Source organism: Erinaceus europaeus, chromosome 2, assembly GCF_950295315.1.
Source record: "Erinaceus europaeus chromosome 2, mEriEur2.1, whole genome shotgun sequence".
Lineage (NCBI taxonomy): Eukaryota > Metazoa > Chordata > Mammalia > Eulipotyphla > Erinaceidae > Erinaceus > Erinaceus europaeus.
In genome coordinates, this window is record NC_080163.1 from 187,966,520 (window position 1) to 187,993,138 (window position 26,619).

General features: G+C 50.3%; 2 protein-coding genes across 2 annotated transcripts; both read left to right on the forward strand.

Moving 5' to 3' along the window:
- The first annotated feature begins 653 nt into the window (after positions 1-653).
- DLL3 (delta like canonical Notch ligand 3) lies at positions 654-13,113 on the forward strand. The gene is made up of 9 exons (XM_060185921.1): positions 654-734; positions 864-1,145; positions 2,212-2,269; positions 3,441-3,683; positions 5,383-5,603; positions 7,691-7,913; positions 9,098-9,689; positions 11,300-11,384; positions 11,787-13,113. The coding sequence occupies exons 1-9, from the start codon at positions 654-656 to the stop codon at positions 11,790-11,792; spliced, it is 1,791 nt and encodes a 596-aa protein (XP_060041904.1). The 3' UTR covers positions 11,793-13,113.
- A 1,121-nt stretch (positions 13,114-14,234) lies between these two features.
- On the forward strand, positions 14,235-25,933 carry SELENOV (selenoprotein V). Its single transcript, XM_007539074.2, has 6 exons — positions 14,235-15,253; positions 21,126-21,150; positions 21,250-21,303; positions 21,445-21,519; positions 21,631-21,704; positions 25,813-25,933. Exons 1-6 carry the CDS (start codon positions 14,235-14,237, stop codon positions 25,826-25,828), a joined length of 1,263 nt encoding a protein of 420 aa, XP_007539136.2. The 3' UTR covers positions 25,829-25,933.
- The last annotated feature ends 686 nt before the right edge of the window (positions 25,934-26,619 follow it).

A 26,619-nucleotide genomic window follows, 5' to 3' on the forward strand; every position in this document is an offset into this window, starting at 1 on the left:
GTTACACATGTACAAACTATTGTATTTTACTGTTGAATGTAAACCATTAAGTCCCCAATAAAGAAATTTTAAAAATCTGATGTATAAACAAGTTCTATTTCAGTATATTAAATATCAGTCAGGGCTCGGGACACAGCATAATGGTTCTGCAAACAGCTTTACTACCTGAGTCTCTGAGCTCCCAGGTTCAATGCCCAGTACCACCATTAGCCAGAACTGAGCAGTGCTCTGGTCTCTTTCTGTATATTTTCCTCTATCTCATTCGTTAAAAATAAATAAAACATTAAATATCAGTGACACTATCTGCCAAATGTTATTCTGGGCACATGTGTCTATTCAAGCATTTGAGTCTCACTGAAATCCTAATCTCCCTCTCTTCCTATCCCTTCTTGATATGTCTCTGTCCTATCAAAATAAAACGAATGAATAAAGTTAAAAAATTAATAATTACAATACTAAAAAAGAAATCTTTACCGTCCACACACAGGCTTGACCTCAGCCCTACCCAGCCTCGGCCGCACACCGCCTCGCGGGTGCCCACCCCCACCCCACCCCCGCGGAGGTCCCCTTGCAGCGGGGCAGCTGCCTGAATGGGCGGGGCTGCGCCCGGGATATAAAGCCCCCCATGCCGGCGGCTGCGGACCCCAAAGGCCATGGTCGCCCCGCAGATGCTCCTGCTCCGGTCCCTCGCGGTGGTCCTGTCGCTGCCGCTGCTGCTGCTGCTGCTTCCCCAGGTCAGAGAAAGCGCTCGGGGGTGGGGGGCGGGAGGCGGCGCCACCCGCGGATCCTGGGGGTTGTGTGGGGTGTAGGGTGCGCCTGGGTGCCCGCGCCCCCTCGCTCACTGGGTCCCCTTTCTGCTCCAGGCTCAGCCGGCGGGTGTCTTCGAGCTGCAGATCCATTCTTTCGGTCCGGGGCCCGGCCCAGGGGCCCCACAGTCCCCCTGCGGCGCCCGGGGGCTCTGCCGCTTGGTCTTCAGGGTCTGCCTGCGGCCCGGGGGCTCGGAGGAGGCGGCCGAGGCTCCATGCGCCCTGGGCGCGGCGCTCAGTGCCCGCGGCCCCGTCTACACCGAGCCGCCCAGGCAGCCTGCGCCCCACCTGCCGCCGCCTGACGGCCCCCTGCTCCTGCCCTTCCGGGGTGCCTGGCCGGTGAGCTCCCCGGGGGCTCCATAAACCCACACAATCTTGTGGACCCAAGCCTTAAGACCCCAAGTCGGTCTCCTGGGGACTTCAGACTCAGAAGCGTAACTCTACATTCTTGAATCCCAAATTCTAAGAAACCCTCCCCTCATGATCTACTCACTCGGGAGCCCACATTTTCTGACTCCAGTTACAGCTTCTATATGTTGGGGACCTTAAATTCCCAGAAGCTCCAAGCTCACACTTAAGAAATCTTAAAATTCATAGAACCCTACCTGTGACCTTTGGGGGTCCTTACACATTGGTATTCTCATTTTTACAAGAACCCCAATCTCCTCTTATGATAGTGTTCATATTGTCTCCCAGATCCTATCCCCCACCCCCAGGCCCCAAAGCATACAGGTGCACCAATCTGTTTTCTTGATAGTTTATTTATTTATCTTAATGAGACAGACACACACACACACACACACACACACACCAGAGCACTGCTCAGTTCTGGCTTATGGTGGTGCTGGGAATTGAACCTGGAAGCTCAGAGCCTCAGGCATGAAAGTCTTTTTACTGAACCACCATGCGGTCTCCACCTTTATTTGAATTCTAGACTTTTGTCCTTGGGACAGGAGACGTTCCCTTCTCCAGCTTCTGTTTCCTCATCTATAAAATGGGACCCTGGTGGTCCAGGAGGTGGCGCAGTGATAAAGCTTTGGACTCTCAAGCATCATGAGGTCCTGAGTTCAATCCCTGGCAGCACATGTGCCAGAGTGATGTCTGGTTCTTTCTCTCTCCTCCTATCTTTCTAATAAAAAAATTTAAAAAAAAAATTTAAACTTAAAAAAAAAAGGGACCCTCATGGTTTCAGCCAGGTATCTGCAGTTAAGTGTTTACCATATAGTAAATGCTCACTCACAAAAGCCAAAAGATGTTAAACAAGTTCCTATGACTCTCTCCCTGCCTGTGTGTTCTTCCAGGCTCGTCACTTGCCACTTCTAAATTCTGGTCTTTATCAAATACCTGCCCTGTCCCTGATCACTATCTCCCTTTCTCTTCTTTGCCCCACTCTCCACTCATCCAGGGCACCTTCTCTCTCATCATCGAAACCTGGAGAGAGGAGTTAGGAGAACAGATTGGAGGTGAGTGGTTTCAGTTTGGGGACTTCAAGCAGTGAAGGCCCAATGTGAGGCCTTAGAGAGTGATCTGGGATGGTTTGTGGAGTGGAGTGTTCACATGATTACCAGACCTGTGATGCCCCACAGCTGGCTGCTGACCATCTTGACATGGAGATGACTTGGTGGGACTAGCTCCCTTGGATAGTGTGCTGCTTTGTCTTGTTTGAGACCCAGGTTTAAGCCTGGCACCCACTGAATGGAACTTCAATGCTGCTCTCTCCCCCATCTCTCTCTCCATTTCTATATTATTAATAATAATAATGCCTTGGCATAGGATGTAGGAGTCAGTGGCCCTTCTCTCAAGTGGACTGGGTTGAAATCTCTTACAATAAAGGAATCAAAAGCTACTGGAGCAGAATAGAGGACCCACAGTCCTGCTGTGGCGGCACTTGACTTATTATTTTGCCACCAGGGTTATCACTGGGGCTCTGTGCCAGCACTGTGAATCCATTGCTCCTGGTGGCCATTTTTCCTTTTTTTTTTTTTCCCTCTTTCTTTCTTTCTGTTATACTTGATAGGGCAGGACAGAGGAATTGGGAAGGGAGGGGAGATAGAAAGGGAGAGAGACACTGGTAGCCTGCTTGCAGGTGTGGTCTCTTTCTCTGCCTCTTTGTGTTCATCTAAAAACAAGTTTGAAAAAGTAAGATAAGTTATATATCAAATCTATTTTTCTGCCTGACTCACAGGAAAGAAAGCAGAGCATAATACCACTCTGTCATAAGTGGGGCAGGGGATCCATCCCTGAGTCTAATGCATGCAAGGAATGAACCCTATCCACTGAGCTACTTCCCTGTCACACTTACCTACTTCACATCGACTAGTATTATTATTCCACCAGAGCACTGCTCAGCTCTGGCTATTGGTTGGTGTGAGGGGTTGAACCTGGGACTTTGGAGCCTCAGGCATGAGAGGCTCTTTGCATAACCATTATGCTGTCTACTCCAGCCCCATAGCTACGTTTATATATCGATACTAGGAATCTGATGCACAGTGCGGGTTCTTACCTGCTTCTGCGAGAGATGATGATGGAGTATTAGATGGGAACACGGCCTGGTAGGCTGGGGGTGTTGGGGGAGTTACAGTCTTCCTTTGGGGGGACTGCGATCCTCACCCCAGCCGCCCCCTCTCCCCGCAGGGCCCGTCTGGAGCCTGCTGGCGCGTGTGGCCGGGCGGCGCCGCCTGGCGGCCGGGGGCCCGTGGGCCCGGGACGTGCAGCGCGCAGGCGCCTGGGAGCTGCGCTTCTCCTACCGCGCGCGCTGCGAGCCGCCCGCCGTCGGGGCTGCGTGTGCGCGTCTCTGTCGCTCGCGCAGCGCCCCCTCGCGGTGCGGACCTGGATTGCGCCCCTGCGCGCCGGTGGAGGACGAGTGCGCGGCACCACGTGAGTCCTGACCCCCACCGCGTCCCACTCTGCTCCACTCTCGCCCCCTCTGTCACCTGTACCCCAGGGACCCTCTTCCAGGGACTGGAATCTTCAGAACACTCCCCCCCCCAAAAAAAAAAAAAATCCACACCGATCCAGGGAGCTAGGGAACACGGCCGCCCCAGCCCCTGCTCCACCGTGCTGTTGTCCACTTAGGGGGTTGAGGGGGGGCTGAGGACCCTGCCCCGCCCTGCCTCGCCTTCTGCAATCTACCACAATCCAGATGCTATTTCGGGGGGAGGGCACTGAGGACCCTAGTCTCCTCTCCAGCCTGTCTGGGCACCCCAGGCTCTTGCTCTCTCCAATGCACGTTTTATTTTAAAAGATATATTTCTGGGCGGGGGAGGGGAATAGAGAAGAGAAACCGCAAAATTCTGGCACATGCAATGGTGGGGGATCAAACCCAGGGCATCATCCTTGACAGTCCAACCGTTTATCCACAGCACCACCTCCTGGGGCCATCTTCCCTGCATTTTTTTTCTTTTAAAAATAATTTATTTGGGGGGTCCGGGCGGTAGCGCAGTGGATTAAGCGCACATGGCGGAAAGCGCAAGGACCAGCACAAGATCGCGGTTTGAGTCCCAGGCTCCTTACCTGCAGGGGGGTGGTCACTCACGGGAGGTGAAGCAGGTCTGCAGGTGTCTATCTTTCTCTCCCCCTCTGTGTTCCCCTCCTCTCTCGATTTCTCTCTGTCCTATCCAACAACAACAGCAATGGCAACAATAACAACAAAATGCAAAAAATGGCCTCCAGGAGCAGTGGATTCGTAGTGCAGGGACTGAGCCCCAGTGATAACCCTGAAGGCAAAAAAAAAAAAAAATTGATAGTACAGAGAGAGATTGAGAGCAAGGGGGAGAGATAGAGAAAGAGAGACACCTGCAGCCCTTGCCTCACTAGTCTTAAAGCTTTACCCCGCCACACCCTCACAGGTGCACTCAATGGGGTGTCATTATCTACCCCTTCTTCTGTGTCAATATTATATTAATTATATTATATTATATTATGATTTGATTTTATTGCCACCAGGGTTATTGCTGGGGCTTGGTTCCCTGTACTCTTATCAGTCTCACATCCACAAAGTCCCTCCCCCCCTGGAGTTTTAGGAACTCCTCCCAATGTCCCTTTTCCATTTTCCCTCATATCTTCCCTCCCCTTTAGTTCAGACTGGACCTCTTTACTTTCTAAAGTTTGCCATTTCCACCCTGGGGACCCTCAGACCACCCTACCCCTCAATTTCTGAGCCCCATGAAAGCCCCTGGGTAGATTGAGCTCCTACCAGATTGCCCTAATTCATTGCCCCCACTACCAGCTTCCCTGACAGGACAAGGGGGTTCCTTTCCCCACCCCTCAGACCTTTCCTTTATTCTGTTTCCAAGCTCAGACTTCATTGAGTGCTGCTCCATTCTCTGAGCCAGAGTCCAGCTCTGGAACCCATCCCATTAGCCAGGGTTTAACTCACTGCTGGGTCAGTGACCTCACCTCCCTCAGCCTGTTTCCCTGTCTGTAAACAGCCGCATCTCAGCCCAGAGGACTGTCTGTCATGAGGACAAAGTCAGGCAGTGGCTGTGCGGAGAGCCCCAGGGACTTTTCTGACTCCTCCTGACTATGCCCTTTTCCAAGGACTGTCTTCTCCCACCTGCCTCTCTTCCCCCAGCAGTGGTGTGTCGGGCAGGCTGCAACCCAGAGCACGGCTTCTGTGAGCTGCCTGGTGAATGTCGCTGCCTAGACGGCTGGACTGGGCCCCTCTGCACCGTCCCTGCCCCTGCCAGCAGCTGCCTCAGCCCCAGGGGCTCGCCGTCCTCTGCCATCACTGGATGCCTCGTACCCAGGCCTGGACCTTGCGATGGAAACCCCTGTGCCAATGGGGGCAGCTGTAGTGTCAGTATCACCCCTCCTTCTTCATCCAGATCAGTTCTCCACTGGGGGTTGGGGGTGGGTGCCCAATACCCTTTATGTGGGACTCCAAGAGGCACAGTCTGGGGAGGTCTGGGGTACCTACCAGTCAGGGAGAGCTTCCTGGAGGAGTCCATTCTTGCATCAAGGGGTCTAGTGCTGATAGGAATGTGATGGAGTGTAGAGGTGGGGATAGTGAGGAATTCTGGGTTTGTGGGGTGACTACTCCCCATCTCTGTAGGCTAGAGAACAGCTCAGGGTTTAAACGTAGAGGGGAAATCAGGTGGGTTGGAGGGGGGCCCTTATTGGAGGGACAATGGGCATCAGAGAGGGCTTCCAGGAGATGGTTCCAGTGGGGACATCAGTTGGGGGATGTGACTGGGGAGGGAGGCTGCTGTCTGGGTTGAGCTGCTGTCTGGGCAAGGCTGTGGCGTCAGGAGCCAGCTGGGTGTCTGGAGAAATCACAGCCCCTCATGGCCGCTTGGTCACTGACGCTCCAGAACAGCGACACGCTCTGGGCTCAGGTTCCTGTGAAGCAGAGATGGACAGCAGTCTCCCTGGACAAAGAGAGCTCCACTTTTGGTCTCTAGAGATGGAACTGGGTTGGGAGACTGGACCAGGCAGGCGATGCTTTCTTTCCTCTTTTATTTATTTTTTAAAATATTTATTTATTCTCTTTTGTTGCCCTTTTTTTTTTTTTATTGTTGTAGTGACTACTGTTGTCGTTGTTGCATAGGACAGAGAAATGGAGAGAGGAGGGGAAGACAGAGAGGAGGAGAGAAAGATAGACATCTGCAGACCTGCTTCACCACCTGTGAACCAAATCCCCTGCAGGTGGGGAACCGGGGGCTCAAACTGGGATCCTTAATGCCGGTCCGTGTGCTTTATGCCACCTGTGCTTAACCTGCTGCGCTACCGCCCGCCTCCCTCTTTCCTCCTTTAGAAGGTGCTAGGGGTAGAACCCAGGACCTCCGCTTGGGAAGCATGTGCTCTAATGCTGAACCATCTCCTCAGAAACACACATTTATTGTTTGTGAGGGTTTATTCCTGCCTAGTCCACTGTTGCTGAAAGAATCTTTTTCTTTTTTTAGTCCTTCTCCACCTCTTTATTTTTCTTCTCCCCCTCTTGTTGCCCCCTCCCCTATTTATTTATTTATTAAATTGACACCAGGGTTATTGCTGGAGTTTGGTGCAGGCATTAAGAATCCACTACTCCCAGGGGGCCAGGCAGTAGCGCAGTGGGTTAAGCGTACATGGCACGAAGCACAAGTTGTGGGGTAAGGATTCTGGTTCGAGCCCCGGCTCCCCACCTGCAGGGGAGTCGCTTCACAGGCAGTGAAGCAGGTCTGCAGGTGTCTGTCTTTCTCTCCTCCTCTCTGTCTTCCCCTCCTCTCTCCATTTTTCTCTGTCCTATCCAACAACAATGACAGCAGTAACAACAACAACCACAATGATGATAAAGCAACAAGGGCAACAAAACGGAAAAAATGGCCTCCAGAAGCAGATTCATAGTGCAGGCACTGAGCCCCAGCGATAACCCTGGAGGCAAAAATAAATAAATAAATTAATTAAAAAAAAGAAGAATCTATTATTCTCTGTGGCCACTTTTCCTCTCTTTCATTCTATTCTATTCTGTTCTATTTTATTGAGAGAAATTGAGGGGGGGGAGAGAGAGACACTTGCAGCCCCGCTTCACCACTCATGAAGCTTCCCCCCAGTAGGTGGGGACTGAGGGCTTGAACCTGGGATCTTGAGTATGGTAAGGTGTGTTTTCAGCAGGGGTTGCCATTACTTCTCCTCCAATACCCCACCCCACACTGATTTTTATTTTATATTTATTTATTTATTTTATTTGAGAGGTTGGGGGGAGACCAAAGCACTGCTCTACCTTCCACAGAGCATTGCTTTTCCACAGTATTCCTCTATTGTCTTTGTTGCTCTCACATGGAGCTGGGGATTGAACTTGGGGCCTTATGCTTCCAGCACCTGATGGTCCAGACTGAGGACGGGGTGGGTGGGATTTGGTGCCGAGGAGGAGGTCCTAGTCCCAAGTCCTCTTGCCCCCTCCTCAGGAGACACCTAGCTCCTTCGAATGCGCCTGTCCCCGGGGCTTCTACGGTTTGCGCTGTGAGGTGAGCGGGGTGACGTGTGCTGACGGGCCCTGCTTCAATGGAGGCCTGTGTGTGGGAGGCGCAGACCCGGACTCGGCCTATGTCTGCCACTGCCCTCCTGGTTTCCAAGGCTCCAACTGTGAGAAGAGGGTGGACCGCTGCAGCTTGCGGCCCTGCCAGAATGGTGAGGTGGGAGGCCGAATGGAGGGATGGGTGTGAGGGTGTGGGGGTGTCTGGCTGGGTGGCTCAGTGGGCAGGAGCAGAGCTGAGCTCAGTCCTAAGAGGGGGGTCCTTCCTTTGCCTCATCTAAGACTCTAGCCTGGGGAAGTGACCTGCCGGGCCCCACCCATCCTCTTGATCTCCTGTATAATAGGCCAGGGGCTGTTCCTCACTCATAAGCATGTGCTGAACAACTGTTGTGTGACAGATCTCCCTGGGAAGACACTGGGAAGTCACTGGGAAGACAGTGGGGGACAAATCAGACAGCAGGCAGATAATAATGAGCAAATTATATAGGAGGTTAGATGGTGACGTAGACAGAAGGAAAATAGAGCCAGCTGGAGGTGGCGCAGTAGATAAAACATTAGACTCTCAGGGCCGGTGTCTATCTTTCTCTCCCCCTCTCTATCTTCCCCTCCTTTCTCCATTTCTGTCCTATCCAACAACGATGACAACAATAATAACCACAAGAATAAAACAAGGGCAACAAAAGGGAATAAATAAATATTAAAAAATAAATAGTGGGGGCAGGGGAGATACTATAATGGTGATTCAAAAGGACTTTCATGCCTGAGGCTCCAGCGTCCTAAATTCAATCCCCAGCACCACCATAAGTCAGAGCTGAGCAGTGCTCTGGTCCCTCTCTCTGTATTTTTCTCTCTATACCTCTCTTTCTCTCATAAAAATGAAATATATTTTAAAAAGAAGGGTCTGGGCAGTGGCGCACCTGGTTGAGTGCCCACATTACAATGTGCAGGGACCTGGGTTCAAGTCCTTGTCCCCACCTGCAGGGGGGAAGCTTCACAAGCGGTGAAGCTGGGCTGCAGGTGTCTCTCTTGCTATCTCCCCTTCCCCTCTCAATTTCTCTCTGTCCTATCAAATCATTTTTTGTCCTAAATTTTCTTTATAGCTTTATTTTATTATAATTAAAATTAAAAAATTATCAGAGGACTGCTTTGCCCTGGCTTAAGATGGTGCAGGGAAATTGAACCTGGGACTTTGGAGGCTCAGGCATGAGAATCTCTTTGCATTATGCTATCTACGCCTACCATCATATAAATAAGTAAATGAAGATTAAAAATAATAAATACAGGTATGGGCGGGGCATCCAGGGCGTGCATGGCCCCTGACACCCCTCCCTCCCCGCAGGCGGCCTCTGCCTGGACCTCGGCCACGCCCTCCGCTGCCGCTGCCGCGCGGGCTTCGCGGGGCCCCGCTGTGAACACGACCTGGACGACTGCGCCGCCCGCGCATGCGCTAACGGCGGCACGTGCCTGGAGGGCGGCGGCGCGCGCCGCTGCTCGTGCGCGCTGGGTTTCGGCGGCCGCGACTGTCGGGAGCGCGCGGACCCCTGCGCCGCGCGCCCCTGCGCCCACGGCGGTCGCTGCTACGCGCACTTCTCCGGCCTCGTCTGCGCCTGCGCGCCCGGCTACATGGGCCCGCGCTGCGAGTTCCCAGTGCACCCCGACGGCGCGGAGGACGACGGCGCAGGCGCATTGCCCGCGGCCCCACAGGGAGGACAGGAGGACCCGCAGCGCTTCCTGTGGCCGCCGGCTTTGGCCCTGCTGGCGGCCGCGGGCTTGGCCGGTGTCGCGCTCTTGCTGATGCACGTGCGGCGCCGCGGCCCCGGCCACGATACAGCGTCGCGCTTGCTGGCGGGCACCTCGGAGCCGTCGGTGCTCGCGCCCCCCGACGCGCTCAACAACTCGACGGCGCACGAGGGTGCGGGGGACTGCGCGAGGTGAGGGCGGGCGGCCACGCACCTGCCCCCGGGCAACCTGCCCTCCTAGGCTACCTGCCCGCTAGGCTACCTGCCCCCATTACCTGCTCCTCAGGCTACTGCTCCCCCCAGATTACTTGCCCCCCTCCGGCTACTTGCCCCCCATTACCTGCCTCCCTCAGGATACTTGCCCCCCACTACCTGACCCTCCTAGGCTACCTGCCCGCTAGGCTACCTGCCCCCCCCAGATTACCTGCCCCCCTCCGGCTACTTGCCCCCCATTACCTGTCCCCCTCAGGCTATTTGCCCCCCCCCCCACTACCTGACCCTCCAGGCTACCTGCCCGCTAGGCTGCCTGCCCACACCTGCTCCAAGGCTGCTTGCCCCAGGCTCACGGCTGGTTCCTCCTCGCACCTTCCCGGGCCCCTTCTCCCAGCTCTCCACTAGAAAATGGATTGGGTCGTCCCATTGTGCCTCTAGTCGGTTTGGGGTTCCTCTGGGTGTTGGCCGCGAGACTTCATTTAGAGTCCGGGTCTTGGGCTGGACACACAGCAGGACGATTGTGCAAACAGACTTTCAGGCTTGAGACTCCAGGGCCACAGCTTCAGCCCCTCCAGGCCACCTGAAGCCGGAGCCGAGCCTGCTACTGATTGATCGTCACCACGGTTATTGCTGGGGCTTGGTGCGAATCCACCACTCCCGTGGCTATTTTTTTTTTTCTTCCTGCCCCTACAACACTGTTCAGCTCTGACTTGTGGTACAGGAGATTGAACCTGGGACTTTGGAGCCTCAGGCATGAGAGTCTCTGTATAACCATTATGCTGTTTCCTTGTCTGTATTTGACAGGACAGAGAGAAATTGAGAGGGGAGGGGAGATAGAGAGTGGTCCGGGAGGTGGCGCAGGCATGAGAGTCTTGCAGAACCTCTATGTTCCGTCTCCAAAGCCCCTAATAAATATTGTTTAAAAAATGTATTTGTGGTGGTCCGGGAGGTGGCGCACTGATGAAGCATAGGATTCTTTTTTTTTTTTAATTAAAAAAAATATTTTATTTTATTTACTTATTTCCTTTTGTTGTCCTTGTTGTTTTTTTGTTGTAGTTATTATTGTTGTTGTCGTTGTTGGATAGGACAGAGAGAAATGGAGAGAGGAGGGGAAGACAGAGAGGAGGAGAGAAAGATAGACACCTGCAGACCTGCTTCTCCTGCAGGTGGGGAGCCGGGGTTCAAACTGGGATCCTTATGCCGGTTCTTGTGCTTTGCGCCACCTGCGCTTAACTTGCTGTGCTACAGCCCGACTCCCAAGCATTGGATTCTTAACCATGAGGTCCCTTGTTTGATCCCTGGCAGCACATGTACGAGAGTGATGTCTGGTTCTTTCCTCCTACCTTTCTCCTGAATAAATAAATTCTTTAAAAAAGAGAAAGAGGGAGAGAAAAAGACCTGCTTCACCACTCCTGAAACGTCCCCCCCTGCAGGTTAGGAGTGCGAGCTCGAACCCTGCTCCTTGGGCATAGTACTATGTGCTCTTAGCCAGGTTTGCCACTGCCTGGCCCAGTGTCTTACAACAATAATGACAACAACAATAATGATAATCATAATAAAGCTCAGGTTTTATTCTTTTCCTTTCACAGCCCGTCTGCAGACTGGACTCGCCGGGAAGATGGAGACTCACGTTCGATTTATGTCATATCAGCTCCTTCCGTCTACGCCCGCGAGGTAGCTACCTTTCCATCCCCCCGCACAATGGGGCGCGCTGGGCGAAGGCAGCCCCTGCTTTCCCTGTAGTCATCCTTTCTCTGCAGATAATGAAGAGGGTAGACTCTCTGGAGGGCTGGAGTTCTGAATCAGTTTCATTCAGTTTTGCATCCTTCTTCTTGTCTCCCTAAGTGAGCTGTTTGCTAGTTTCACTTGGCAAGACCTATGGGCTTCAGATAGGTCACCCTGCACGGGTGGTTCAGTGGTAGAATTCTCGCCTGCCAGATAGGTCATCCTGGGGAGCCGTAGCAGGAGCTTTGTGGTTTCACTTATTAGGGAGCACAAAAGGGGGTGGGTCCAAGGGTGTTCCTTTCTAATGCTTCCTACGCTGTTTTTTCTGTTTTCTTCCCCCCCCCCCTTTAGGCCTGACTGCCCTTTCTCCATCAGAGCCTGGAGACAGAGCCTGGATTTGTTTTTCTTTTTGTATTTACTTGGTGGTGCCTATGTCTACCTTGAACTTGTTGGAAGTCAAAGTTGGAAAGGGTGGCTGGGAGGATTTCACCATTGGAAATTGTACATAATGGTTATTTATCTTTTTTTTTTTTTTAACTTCTCCCCACCCAGAGACATCTATAAAGGCTCTTATTTTTTATTATCTTTGACTCCTCAGGCTGAATGATATTTTCATATTGGGGTTGCAAAGGGGAATTATTGCCTCTGGAGAATAGTAGGACAGTGCTATAAGGGTCAGAAACTATTCAAAGTGGTTTGAGAAAAAAAGGAATTTATTTTTATGGAGACAAATTGAGAGGGAAAAAGGGCGTAGGAAGGGGGGAGAAAAATGAGACACTTGGGAGTTGGGCGGTAGCACAGTGGGTTAAGTGCAAGTGGCATGAAGCGCAAGGACCGGGATAAAGATCCTGGTTCAAGATCCCGGCTCACCACCTGCAGGGTGTCGATTCACAGGCGGTGAAGAAGGTCTGCAGGTGTCTTTCTCTCCCCTTCTATGTATTCCCCTCCTCTCTCTGTCCTATCCAACAACAATGACATCGGTAACAACAATAATAATAACTACAACAACCATAAAAATCAACAAGGGCGGGAGTTGGGCGGTATCGCAGCGGGTTAAGCACAGGTGGCGTGAAGCACAAGGGCCGGCATAAGGATCCCTGTTTGAGCCCCTGTCTCCCCACCTTCAGGGGAGTCGCTTCACAAGCGGTGAAGCAGGTCTGCAGGTGTCTATCTTTCTCTCCCCCTCTCTGTCTTCCCCTCCTGTCTCCATTTCTCTCTGTCCTATCCAACAACAATGATATCAGTAACAACAATAACAACCACAACAATAAAACAACAAGGGCAACAAAAGGGAATAAGTAAATAAATAAAAAATCAACAAGGGCAACAAAAGGGAAAATAAAAAAAAATATTTAAAAAAATAAAAAAGAAAAGTAAAAGAAAAATGAAACACTTGCAGCTCTGCTCCATCACTCAGGAAACCTCCCCCTGCAGGTGGGGACCGGGTGTTTGAACTTAGGTCTTTGCACACTTAATGTGTGTGCTCAACTGGTGTGCCCCTCCCCCAAGATAACTCATTCCTAAAACAAACAAGAAGAATCCTGTGGTAGATACCAGCACTCAGTGCCTTGGGTGTCTTTAACTTGACCTTAGTATCCGGTTTATCACATGGCCTTGCCTGAGCTAATGCCTTTCTCCCTCTGGTATGACTTATTCTGGTCATCCAGTGTCTAGTGCGTGGCAGGGGGTAAGGGCAGCCTGTCTTAAGTCACATGGAAAGGTGTGTGCCTCCTTCTATCAAACGTTGGGTTTTACTACCAGACACAAGTACTATGCCAGGCAGGCAAACCAACAGAACTAGTCAGTGAGAGCTGAGAGCCCCCACAAAGAAGTTGTGATTTGGAGAAAAACAAAACTAATGTCTGGGTGCTGGGCACCTGGTTAAATGCACACATTATGGTGCCCAAGGACCTGTGTTCAAACCCCACTCCCTACTTGCAGGTGGGGAAGCTTCAGCACCTTTAGTGCTGCAGGTGTCACCCAGCCCTGGCCAGGGCACACAGCAGGCACTTAAACACGAAGAGTGTTATGACACACATTGTATGTATGTGTATGAGGGAAACATAAGGTGATGGAGGTGCTAGAGATTAAGAGGATGGAAGTGAGGGCCAGGTGGTGGCACCCGAGCACAGTGTCACTATTTGACCACTTGGATTCAAGCCCCCGGTCTCCACCTGCTGGGTTGAGGTGGAGGGGAAGAAGCTTCATGAGTGGTGGAACTGTGTTGCAGGTGTCTCTTCTTCCTCTCCCCTAGCACACACACCAAGTCTTACCCTCTGTCAAAAGATAAATAAATAAAAGCTAGGGTGGTGATGCACCTGGTTGACCACACACATTACAATGCCCAAGGACCTGGGTTCAGGCTCGGGATCCCCACCTGCAGGAGGGAAGCTTCCCAAGTAGTGTGGAGCCTGCTGTGGGCATCTGTCTTCTCGATTTCCCTCTTCTCTCTCCGTTTCTCGTCTCTAGCCAAATAAATAAGAAGTCAAAAGCAAACACAAGAACGGGGCGCTGGGGCTAGTGGAGTTTTCACACAGCTACCGAGACCCAGAGATAACCTCGGTGGGAAAAAGAACGGACGGGAGGGAGGGGCTGGAAGGAAGGAGACAGGCAGGTGAGATCCAGTTCCCTACGTATCCCTGGCTCAGAGCTATAGAACCTGGGCAGCGAGTGGAACCCGGTGTAACAGTGCCCCCCTCGTGGTCACCCCCCATCTAGAACCCCGGTGCGGACCGAGGCCCAGGAGGGAGGGGGACCCCAATCCACCTGACCCCGACCACCCCCCGCCCCGCAGCCCCCATGAACAACAAGGCGCGGGCCCCAGCCCCCGCCCCGGCCCGGGCCTCGGTGCCGAGCCGGAATTCGATCCCTGGCCGGGGCTTGATGCGGGGTAGGGCCCCGACCCAGACCCAGACCCAGACCATCACTCCGGCCGGGATTCCCACCAGGGCTCCAGCCCAGACCCCAGCTACGGTCCAGACCCGGGCTCGGCTCCAGACCCCGACTCCGGTCCAGAACCTGAATCGGATCCAGGCTCCAAATCTGCCTCAGACCACGAGTCCCGCCCAACACCCAGCTCAACTCCAGACCCCTAATACGGCCCGGACCCCGAATTCCATCCAAACCCCGACTCTAATCCAAACCCCACCTCGATTCCAGACCCCGAATCCGGTCCACACTCCATCTCGATTCCAGACCCCGAATTCGGTCCACACCCCATCTCGATTCCAGACCCCGAATTCGGTCCACACCCCATCTCGATTCCAGACCCCGAATTCGGTCCACACCCCGACTTCTATTCAAACCCAGACTCACATCCAAACCCCAGCTCTATTCCAGATCCCAAATGCGACCCGGACCCCGGCTCCGATCCGGACCTCGATTCCGGCCAAGCCCCCAACCCTGGTCGAGGGTCCACATGCAACCTCACCCAGGGTCTCGGTGCAGAGTCCGGCCTCTGACTCTGTTCGGGAGCCGGCCCCGAACTCGGGCCTCCCGGCGGCTTCGCCCCCAGGCCCCGCCCGGGAGCCCCCCGAGCTGCCCCAGGTCGCCCCCGCGCAGAAGCCGGGCGGGAGGGGAGCACCGAAGCTCAGCCCCGAGCCGCCGGCCGCGTTCGCTCCTTCCGACACGGAGCTGCTGAGCTCGGCGGTGGGCGCCGCCTCGCCCCTCACTCCGGTGGTGGATCCCACTCTGGGGCCCAGACCCGTCCTGGGGCCCGCCCCGGCGGTCATCAGCTTACCGATATCAACCAGCGTCTCGCCCTCCACCAGTGAGCACTTACTGTTGGAAGACAGGATCTTGATCCAAGTGATCTACTGGTAAGGGCGCTCCACCTCCCCCTTGCTCCCCCTGGGAAGGGCTGCATGGAGCAGCTGGGTCTTTGAAAGTCAGGCTCCGGGTGAGAAGAGAATCGGGAAGAAACCCAGAGTTACAGTTCCCACACTGGAAACATAGCTCCGTGTCTTTTGGGGCACAAGTGCTATGGGTTCAAATCCCTGCTTTGCCCCAGAAGTGAGATTCCTGGCTGCTGCTGCTCCTTCCTCATCCTCCCTTCTCCCCCTTCTTCTGTCCTCCTCCTCTCTCCTTCCTATTATTTATTCCCCCCAAAAAGATCGTAAGAGACAATGGACCTGGCCACAACAGTCTCCGTCCTCCTCCTCCTCTCTCCTTCCTATAATTTATTCCCCAAAAAAAGATCTCGTAAGAGGGAGTGGGGCGGGGTAGCGCAGTGGGTTAAGCGCACGTGGCGCAAAGCACAAGAACAGGCGAAAGGATCCGGTTCGAGCCCCCGGCTCCCCACCTGCAGGGGAGTCGCTTCACAGGCGGTGAAGCAGGTCTGCAGGTGTCTATCTTTCTCTCCTCCTCTCTGTCTTCCCCTCCTCTCTCCATTTCTCTCTGTACTATCCAACCAACAACGATGGCATCAAGAACAACAATAACTACAACAATAAAACAACAAGGGCAACAAAAGGGAAAATAAATAAATAAATAAATAAAAAGACTTAAAAAAAAAAAGATCGTAAGAGACAATGGACCTGGCCACAACAGAGGTCACCATTAAGTGGCACATAAACAGGCCCGGTTACACAGAGACCTTCTTCTTTTTTTTTTTTTTTTAATTTATTTCTTTATTGGGGAATTAATGTTTTACATTCAACAGTAAATACAATAGTTTGTACATGCATAACATTCCCCAGTTTCCCATATAACAATACAACCCCCACTATGTCATTTTTCATCCTTCTTGGACCTGTATTTTACACAGAGACCTTCGACCTGCTCACCTTACCCCCAGCAGAAATTGCTCGGCAGCTCACTCTGCTTGAATCAGATCTCTGTCGAGCTATACAGCCATCAGAATTAGTTGCAAGTGTGTGGACTAAAGACAAAAGAATTATTTATTTTTAATTGCCACCAGGGTTATCAACTGGTACTTGGTGCCTGCACAAATCCATCACTCTTGGAGACCATTTTTTTCTTTTTGTTTTTTCCTTTATTATTTTTGATTGAACAGAGAGAAATTGAGAGGGGAGGAGGATACAGAGGGAAAGAGAAAAATACACCTGCAACCCTGTTTCAATGCTCATGAATCCTCTTCCTGCAGATGTGGGCTGTAGGCTTGAAATCCAGGCTGTTGGAGTGTATCAGTGCCTGCCCCCACTTCTGTTTTTTTTTCCTCCAGTATTATCACTGGGGCCTGCATTATGAATCTGCTGCTCCTGGCAGCCCTTTCCCCCCATTTTTGTTGTTGCATAGGACAGAGAGAAGTTGAGAGAAGAGAAGATAGAGAAGGGGAGAGAGAGAAGACACCTGCAGACAGACCTGCTCCACCAATTGTGAAACGACCCCCCCCCCCCCGCAGGTGGGTAGCAGGAGGCTCGAACCAGCATCCTCCTGCTTTGTACTATGTGTGCTTAACCTGATGTGCCACTGCCCCACTCCCTCGCTTTTAAATTTTTAAAAAACATTTTCCTTCCCTTATTATTATTTTTTCTTTATTTTTAGCAGAGCACTGCTGAGGTCTGACTCTGACTTATGGTGGTGCCAGGGCATGAGAGTCAGTTGGGCCAGCCTCTGCCATCTTTTTCGCCTGGAACTTCTCTTACTTACCCTTTCTCTCTTTTGGTTTTCACTAAACAATATTTATTTATGGGGGGCAGGCAGTGGCACATGCCATTAAGCACACATAGTACTAAGCACAAGGATTGGTGTATGGACCCAGGTTCGAGCCACCATCCCCACTTGCAATGGGGACTCTTCACAAGCAGTGAAGCAAATCTGAAGGTGTCTATCTTTCTCTCTCCTTCTTTTTCTCCCCTTCCTCTCTCAATTTCTCTGTCCTATCCAATAAAATGGAGAGAGAGAGAGAGAGAAAGAGAGAGGGAGAGAGAGAGAAAGGAAGGAAAAAATGGCCACCAGGAGCAGTGGATTCCTAGTGCCCACATCAAGCTCCAGCAATAACCCTTGAGACAAAAAACAAACAAACAAACAAACAACTGGATATAGACAGGAACTGACGGGAGGAGAAAATAGGGAGAAAGAGAAACATCTGGGGGTTGGGCGGTGGCGCAGTGGGTTAAGTGCACGTGGCACAAAGCGCAAGAACCGGAGTAAGGATCCCAGTTCGAGCCCCCGGCTCCCCACCTGCAGGGGAGTCACTTCACAGGTAGTGAAGCAGGTCTGCAGGTGTCTGTCTTTCTCTCTCCCCTCTGTCTTCCCCTCCTCTCTCCATTTCTCTCTGTCCTATCCAACAATGAACAACATCAACAGTGGTAATATTAATAACCACAACGAGGCTACAACAACAAGGGCAACAAAAGGGGAAAAAATGGCCTCCAGGAGCAGTGGATTCATGGTGCAGGCACCGAGCCCAGCAATAACCCTGGAGGAAAAAAAATAAAGAGAAACATCTGCAGCACTGCTTCACTGCTCTTGAAGTTTCTCCCTGCAGGTGGAGACCAGGGTCTTAAGCCCCAATCCTTGAGCATGGTAACATCTCCACTGTATGGGATATGCTACTACCCAGTTCCCCTCATTTACTTATTTATTTAAAATATTTTTTCTAATATTTATTTATTTCCTTTTTGTTGCCCTTGTTTTTATTGTAGTTATTATTGTTGTTGATGTTGTCATTGTTGAAAAGGACAGAGAGAAATGAAGAGAGGAGGGGAAGAGAAAGACAGACACCTGCAGACCTGCTTCACCGCTTGTGAAGCGACTCCCCTGCAGGTGGGGAGCCGGGGGCTTGAACTGGGATCCTTATGCTGGTCCTTGAGCTTTGCACCACCTGCACTTAACCTGCTGCGCTACCGCCCGACTCCCTCATTCATTTATTTTTGAATTACCTTCCCCTATGAATCAAGTCTGCTGGATGCACAGTGGAGGGAGACCAGATTTCCTCCCCAAGGCAGGTTGGGCAGAGACCCAGAGACAGTGCCCTGAGGGTAACTGCTGTAGGGGAACTTCTGACCACTTGGGGGCAGTCTATCCCAGCAGGTAGCATGAGGGCTGCTGTTGTTCAGTGGTGAGAAGGAGGCATCTAAGAGCTGGGGCTGGAGAGGGTGACCTGGCTAGCAGGGCTGCAGGGTGGGGAGTGTCAAGGCCAGAGGAGGCTGGTGTCTGTTCTCCTTGTGGACTCAGGTCTGAGTAGGACAGCAAAGACCTTCCTAGACCTTCCAGAGTAAGAGGCTGAATGGAAGTGAGGTAGGGCTTCCCATCCTTTCAATCCTCCCTCTTTCTCTCCCTCCCCACCCCCACTCTCTCCCCATGACCTCACATGCACAATTTCACCATTTAAGGCTGTTTTAGTTAGTTAAAAATTTTTTAAAAAAAAATATTTATTCCCTTTTGTTGCCCTTGTTGGTTTATTGTTGTAGTTATTATTGTTATTGATGTTGTCGTTGTTGGATAGGACAGAGAGAAATGGAGAGAGGAGGGGAAGACAGAGGGGGGAGAGAAAGACAGACACCTGCAGACTGCTTCACTGCCTGTGAAGCAACCTCCCTGCAGGTGGGGAGCCAGAGCTCGAACCAGTGTTTTAGTTTGTTTTTAGAGAGAGAAACAAGAGGGAGAGATAAAGAATCCACTGCATAAGCTTCCTTCAGTGGTGTGGGGGATGGGCTTGAACCTGGGCCATGTGCAAAGCAAAGCATCCCACTATCCAAGGGAGCTGTTTTTCTGGTCCAGAGCTTTTTAATTCAGAGAGGGAGAGAGGGAAAGAGAGGGAGAGAGAGAGAGAGAGAGAGAGAGAGAGAGAGAGAACAGGAAGAACACAAAATCAGAGCACCCACTAGATCCAGTGCCTTAGTACCTTGTCTGTGGTGCCGAGGTGCAAATCTGTGTAATGTGCAAGGCAGGTGTCCGAACTGGTGAGCTATCTTGCTGGCCTCTCCCTCTCTAGAAAGTTCTCTCCCATTTATCTCTCCCTCTTTTAATTTTTTTAAAAATATTTATTTATTCCCCTTTGTTGTTTTATTGTTGTAGTTAATATTGTTGTTATTAATGTTGTTGGATAGGACAGAAAGAAATGGAGAAAGGAGGGATAGACGGGGAGAGAAAGATAGATACCTGCAGACCTGCTTCACCATCTGTGAAGCGACTCCCCTGTAGGTGGGGAGCCAGGGTCTCCATTTTTTTTTTTACATTTCTTTATTGGGGGATTAGTGGTTTACAGTTGACAGTAAAATACACTAGTTTGTACATGCATCACATTTCCCAGAGAGGGTCCTGGTGGTGGTAGAGCACACATATTGCCATGTTCAAGGCCCAGCCTCAAGCCCCTGCTCCCCACCTGCAGGGGGGAAAGCTTTGCTAGTGGTGAAGCGGTGTTGCAGGTGTCTGTCTCTCTGCTTCTTCTTTTGCTTTTCTCCCCCTCTTTCCCTTTCTTTTGTTGTTTTTTAAATATTTATTTATGTATTCCCTTTTGTTGCCCTTGTTGTTTTATTCTTGTAGTTATTATTGATGTTGTTGTTGTTGGATAGGACAGAGAAAAATGGAGAGAGGAGGGGAAGACAGAGGGGGAAGAGAAAGATAGACACCTGCAGACCTGCTTCGCCGCCTGTGAAGGGACGCCCCTGCAGGTGGGGAGCCGGGGGCTCGAACTGGTATCCTTATTCAGGTCCTTGTGCTTTGTGCCACATATGTTTAATGTTGTAGTTTTTTTTTTTTTAAATATTTTTTTATATTTATTTTTTTTCCCTTTTGTTGCCCTTGTTGTTTTATTGTTGTAGTCATTGCTGTTGGATAGGACAGAGAGAAATGGAGAGGGGAGAGGGAAGACAGAGAGAGGGAGAGAAAGACAGACACCTGCAGACCTGTTTCACCGCTTGTGAAGCGACACCCCTGCAGGTGGGGAGCCAGGGCTTGAACCAGGATCCTTATGCGGGTCCTTGTGCTTAGCGCCACCTGCGCTTAACCCACTGCGCTACAGCCCGACTCCCTAATGTTGTAGTTTTTATTATTGTTGTTGATGTCGTTGTTGGATAGGACAGAGAGAAATGGAGAGAGGAGGGGAAGACAGAGAGGGGGAGAGAAAGACAGACACCTGCAGATCTGCTTCACCACTTGTGAAGCGACCCCCCCTGCAGGTGGGGAGCGGGGGCGGGGGGGGGGCGGTTAGAACCAGACCTGGTCCTTGTGCTTTGTGCCACGTGCGCTTAATCCTCTGTGCTACCGCTGCACTCCTCATTCTTTCCCTATCACCCCCTTCCCTTTTGAATTCTGGCTGAGAAGGGTGTGTGTGTGTGTGTGTGTGTGTGTGTGTGTGTGTGTGTGTGTAACTCCAAGAGTGGTGAAGCAGTGCTGCAAGTGTCTCTCTGTTTCTCTCTCCTATCTTCCCCTTCCCTCTCAATGTCTTTCTATCAAAATAAGTAAATAAATAATATATTTATTATGAGAGAGTTGGGAGAGTGGACCAGAACACTGTTCAGCTCTGGCAAAAGGGATTGAACCTGCAGCTTCTGGGGCCTCAGACATACAGCTGGTGCTGAGACAGGCCACACTCTCCCCAGGCCCCTGTCTCATTCAGAGAAATGGAAGGAGACAGAGAAAATCCTATTGTGGACCACAAGGAGGACTGTGGTTTCCTTCCCCTGGGTGAAGTGAAGGGTTCTGAGCAGGGGAAGGACCTGGGGAAATACTGATGTGTCTTCTCTCTCTTTCTGCCTCCTGCCTCTTGCCCTTGGCCTCCAGTGGCCTCTGAAGCTATGGCCTTCGGGTGAGTAGCTTTGGCTTTGAAGCTGGGGGCAGGGGGGAGTGTGGGAGTGAAGTCTGGGAAGACTGCACAGAGCCCCCAGTGCATTCTCCACCCCCCTAGTACATTCTTCTGAGGAAGAACCTGGAGCAGCTGTTTCCAGATCTTCTACTATTTGTGAGTCTGCTGCTGGCGGGGGAGAGGGTGGGGAACGGGGGTCCTCAGGGCTGCAAGATCCCTGGAGCAGTAGGAGGGGAATGCCTAGCTTCCCCTTCACCCCTAACTCTCATCCCCAACATTTCTCCCTACCTCCACCAGGAGGAAGAAATAACAGCCCAGGGCACAGGGGAATTTGAAGTGTTTGTAGATGGGAATCTGGTCCATTCGAAGAAGGTGATTTTGAACAAAGGTTCAAAAAAATCAGACTTGGGGGCTAGGGATGGAGAGTTGGGGCCCAAGGGTGGGATATATATATATGCTTGTGCATTTTCCCTCTGTGCCTAGAAAGGTGATGGCTTTTTGGATGAGCTCAAGATGCAGAAAATTGTGGATGCTATCAATGAGGTGATCAGGCAAAGGTTAGTGGGGGAAGGGCTCACTGGAGAGGGAGGGGCAGGGAGGTGGGAAGGATGGAGGACAGGCTGTGTGTGTATAGGGGGTGTCGTAGGAGGGGACTTCTGCCTCAGAGTCAAAGAAACACTAGTCACAAACCTCACCAGCCAGTCTGACTCCCCTTATAATCAGGACAGTTCATGCGCACCTCTTTCTGAGCCTTAGTTTCCACGTGTGTAAAATGGGCTGTTGGGACAATTCCTTGAGGGCAGCTCAGTGTAGATGCAGGTCAGCTATGCAGGGTTTTTCTTTCTTTCTTTTTAAAATTTATTTTCCCTTTTGTTGCCCTTGTTGTCTAACATTGTTTTGGTTATTGATGTCGTCGTTGTTGGATAGGACAGAGAGAAATGGAGAGAGGAGGGGAAGACCGAGTGGGAGAGAGAAAGATAGACACCTGCAGATCTGCTTCACCGCCTGTGAAGCAGGTGGGGAGCTGGGGGCTCGAACCGGGATTCTTACACCAGTCCTTGTGCTTAACCGGCTGCCCAACTCCCTATTTCTTTCTTTCTTTTTTTTTTTTACCAGAGCACTGATCAGCTCTGCAGGTGTCTCTCTCTATCCCCCGTCTTTCCCTCCTCTCTCCATTTCTCTCTGTCCTACCCAACAACGAAGACAGAAAACAATAATAACTACAACAATAAAACAAGGACAACAAAAATGGAATAAATAAATAAAAATAAAAAATAAATTAAAAAACATAAATAATAAATTAATCAATTAAAAAATGTGATCCGGGCAGTAGCACAGTAGGGTAAGCACAATGGCGTGAAGAAAAGAAGGCACAAGGACCGACTTAAGGATCCCGGTTCGAGCCCCTGACTCATCACCTGCACGGGAGTCGCTTCACAAGCGGTGAAGCAGGTCTGCAGGTGTCTATCTTTCTCTCCCCCTCTCTGTATTCCCCTCCTCTCTCCATTTCTCTCTGACCTATCCAACAACAACAGCAATGGCAACAATAACAATAATAACATCAAAGGCAACAAAATGGAAAAATGGCCTCCAGGAGCAATGGACTCATAGTGCAGGCACCAAGCCCCAGCGATAACCCTGGAGGCAAAAAAAAAAAAAAAATCTTCATGAGAAAGATAGGAGGAGAAAGAGAACCAAACATGACTTTGATACATTTACTGCCAGAGATTGAACTCAGGACATCATGCTTAAGAATCCAATGCTGGGGGTTGGGTGGTGGCGCAGCAGGTTAGGCACACATGCCACAAAGCGCAAGGATCCCGGTTCGAGCCCCCAGCTCCCCACCTGCAGGGGGGTCGCTTCACAAGTGGTGAAGCAAGTCTGCAGGTGTCTGTCTTTCTTTCCCCCCTCTGTCTTTCCCTCCTCTCTCCATTTCTCTCTTTCCTATCCAACAATGGTGGCGTCAATAATAATAATAATAATAGCCACAACAACATGTGTGTTTAACCAGGTGCACCACCACCTGGCCCCAATAACCACAACAATGATAAAACAACAAAGGCAGCAAAAGGGAAAAATACAGCCTCCAGGAGCAGTGGATTCATGGTGCAGGCACCGAGCCCCAGCAATAACCCTGGAGGAAAACAAAAAGAATCTAATGCTTTATCCACTGTACCATCTCCCGTACCATGGGATTGTGGCTTTAACATTTAAGATTAGACTGAATTGTGGAGATAACATAATGGTTATGCAAAGAGGCTCTCATGCCTGAGGTTCCAAGGTCTCAGATTGAATCCCCCTACCACCGTAACCAGAGCTGAGTAGTGCTCTGGTAAAATAAAAATGAAACAGACAAACAAACAAAATAAACAAATAACAACAACAAAAACAAATCTCAGGACCAGGCAGTGATGAACCTGGCTAAGCACACACATTACAGTGTGCAAGGATGCAGGGCTACAGGTGTCTCTCTATCTCTTTCCCTCTCTTTTTCTCCTTCCCTCTCAATTTCTCTGTCTCTATCCAGTAATAAAAGTAAACAAAATCTTAGACCAAAGTAATAGCATGTTGTTTAAGTAGTAGACTTTCATGCCTGGATCAGAGCAGTGCTGCACAAAATTACAATACAATACAATACAATACAATACAATACAGAACATAATAAGTGACCTGGGAGGTGGCATAGTGGGTAAAGCATTGGCCTTTTAAGCATGAAGTCAGGTCTTGAGTTAGATTCCAGGCATCACATGTGCCAGTATTTCACCTCTCTCTCTGCACTTTGTCTCATAAATAAATCTTAAAAGTTAAAATTATGACTACAGCAATAAAACAACAAGGGCAACAAAAGGGAATAAATAAATAAATAAATAAATAGTAAAAAAAATTAAAATTATGGCTGAGGAAATACCTCAGCTGGTACAGCATTGGTCTTGCACTGCCTGAAGTTCTATCACCAGCAGCCATGTACCAGAGAGGTGCTGTGACTTCTCTTTCTGTCTAGTGTGAACCTATCTCATAAGTTATAAGCAAATCGTTTCTTTGAAAATTTTTATTTATAAAAAGGAAACACTGGGGGCCAGGTAGTGGCGTACCTGGTTAAGCACACATGTTACTGTGCAGAAGGACCCAGGATCAAGCCCCTGGTCCCCCACCTGCAGAGGGAAAGCTTCATAAGTGGTGTCTTTTTTCCTCTCTCTAACCCTCCCCTCTCAATTTCTGTCTCTATCCAATAATTAAAAAAATGGAAAAATAAAAAAATAAAAAGGAAACACTGACAAAACCATAGACAGCTCCACATAGTTCCCACCACCAGAGCTCCGTATCCCACCCCCTCCCCTGACAGCTTTCCTAGTCTTTATCCCTCCGGGAGTTTGGACCCAGGGTCATTATGGGGTGCAAAAGGTGGAAGGTCTGGCTTCTGTAATTGCTTCCCTGCTGAACATGGGCGTTGGCAGGTCAATCCATACTCCCAGCCTGTCTCTCTCTTTCCCTAGTGGGGCAGGGCTCTGGGGAAGCGGGTCTCCAGGACATATTGGTGGGGTTGTCTGCCCAGGGAAGTCCGGTTGACATCATGGTAGCATCTGGAACCTGGTGGCTGAAGAAAGAGTTAACATATAAAGCCGAACAAATTGTTGATTAGTCATGAACCTAAAGGCTGGAATATTGCTGATGAAGATTTGGGGGGTCTCTGTTTTGAAGATAGCTAGTAGGCCTATTTAGTTATATTCTAAGGGCCCATGACTATACTAGTTTTTTCTAGAGCCTGACCTCTGATATGTAGGTGGACCCAAATTATTGTCTGGGGAGATGATGTCATGGCTGGGAAAAGGACTAGAAAGCTGAGTTGGGGAAGAGAGTAGCTCCCAAATATGGGAAAGATACATAAATATTGTTGACTGTAAACCCCATCAATTTGATCTGGGGCCCATATTCAGCTTAGGAGCCTGTGTAACCTCTGCATCCCTGTGAGTCTGAGCTCGAATTCTATGGTCTTTCAACTCTAAATTATCAAGCAGGTCCTCATTTGTAAAACAAACAAACAGCAACAAACTGTTAACAAAGGCACTGAGCCTGTGTGCATCTAGGGAAAAGTATTCCAAGCAGAAGGATTAGAAAGACATTGTGTGGACTGAAGACATTGTATAAGGGTTATGTAAAAAAGAGTTTAATTCCTGAGGCTCTTAGGTCCTAGGTTCAACCAGTCTTCCATTCCCGTACTATCATAAATCAGAGCTCAACAATCAGAGCTCTGATAAAAATAAAAAAAGACTGATGGGAGCAGTGGATTTGTCATGTCAGCACTGAGCCCTAGAGATAACCCTGGTGGCAGTAAGAATAGAACAGAATAGAGAAAAAGGAAGAGGAAGAGAAAAAGAAAAAAGACGTTGTGTTAAGAATATGCCTGACTGAGGCTCTGAAGTCCCAGGTTCAATCCCCACACCACTATAAGCCAGAACTGAGCAGTGCTCTGGAGGAAAACAAAAAAAAGTGAATATGCCTGAGAAATAGCAGTGAGGCTTGCATGAGCATTGAACCACGGAAAGCATTAGAAAGGTACCTGACACAAGGTAAGCCTTCTCTAAATGCTGTTTTTTTATTATTATTATTGAATTGTTGTCATCATTGTTACTGAATTTTTTCCCCCCTCTTCTCTCCCCTTCTCAGGAACCTCAGCAAATGATGGGAAGGGCTGAAATGTTGTGAAATCAGGTCCTTTTCTGATGGTGGCTGGGGCTGGTGGGGTTGGGAGGAGTGAAGAGAGAAATACAGAATTTGCCTCCCTGTTTCTTTCTCTCGTGGTTTCTTTGTTTCCCATGTCCAGATTTGAGGTGCATTTTGAAAATTTCCCATGTTACTGGCATTTTTAGTGGCTGAGGCAGAAGGAGGAATAGTGGCAAGTCTCAAACCCTTTGTCTCCAAACTCCACTCACTCATAGGAGCCCTCATTCTTAGCACTGTGGTGTTGGGAGACAGCCCGGGCTTGTCATTGTTGTTGAGCATGGTGGAAGGGTCAGGTGTGGCAGTGATCTCCTGAGAGCTGTCTTCTGGCTGGCTCAGGCCGGAACCAGGGGTGGCTGATGGGCTGTCCAGGAGATGGAGGCTGGCATTGCCGGACCCAGGGTTCAAGTTCTGCAGGAACTGTGTGAGCATTTTCTCTCCTCCGGTGCTCCCGGGCTTCTCTGGGGGTAGGAAACACAGCTATGAGTCTGTTTATCTAAAGCCCCACCACAGAATAACACCTGAGCTTCCTGAGCCTGGGTGGCAATAACATGTTCATTGGAAGTTTGTAACATTCTTCCCTTCCTAGATCTCTCTAGGAGACACCATTATGCCCAATAGAGATAACAGGTTGATGGCAGACCACAATAAGGTTTACAGAACTCTACTGCTGTGCTCAGACTGGTATCTGTTTGGTAGGTACGTTAGATTACACTAGAATATTTTACTAAGGTAATGGGATGACTTAATAAT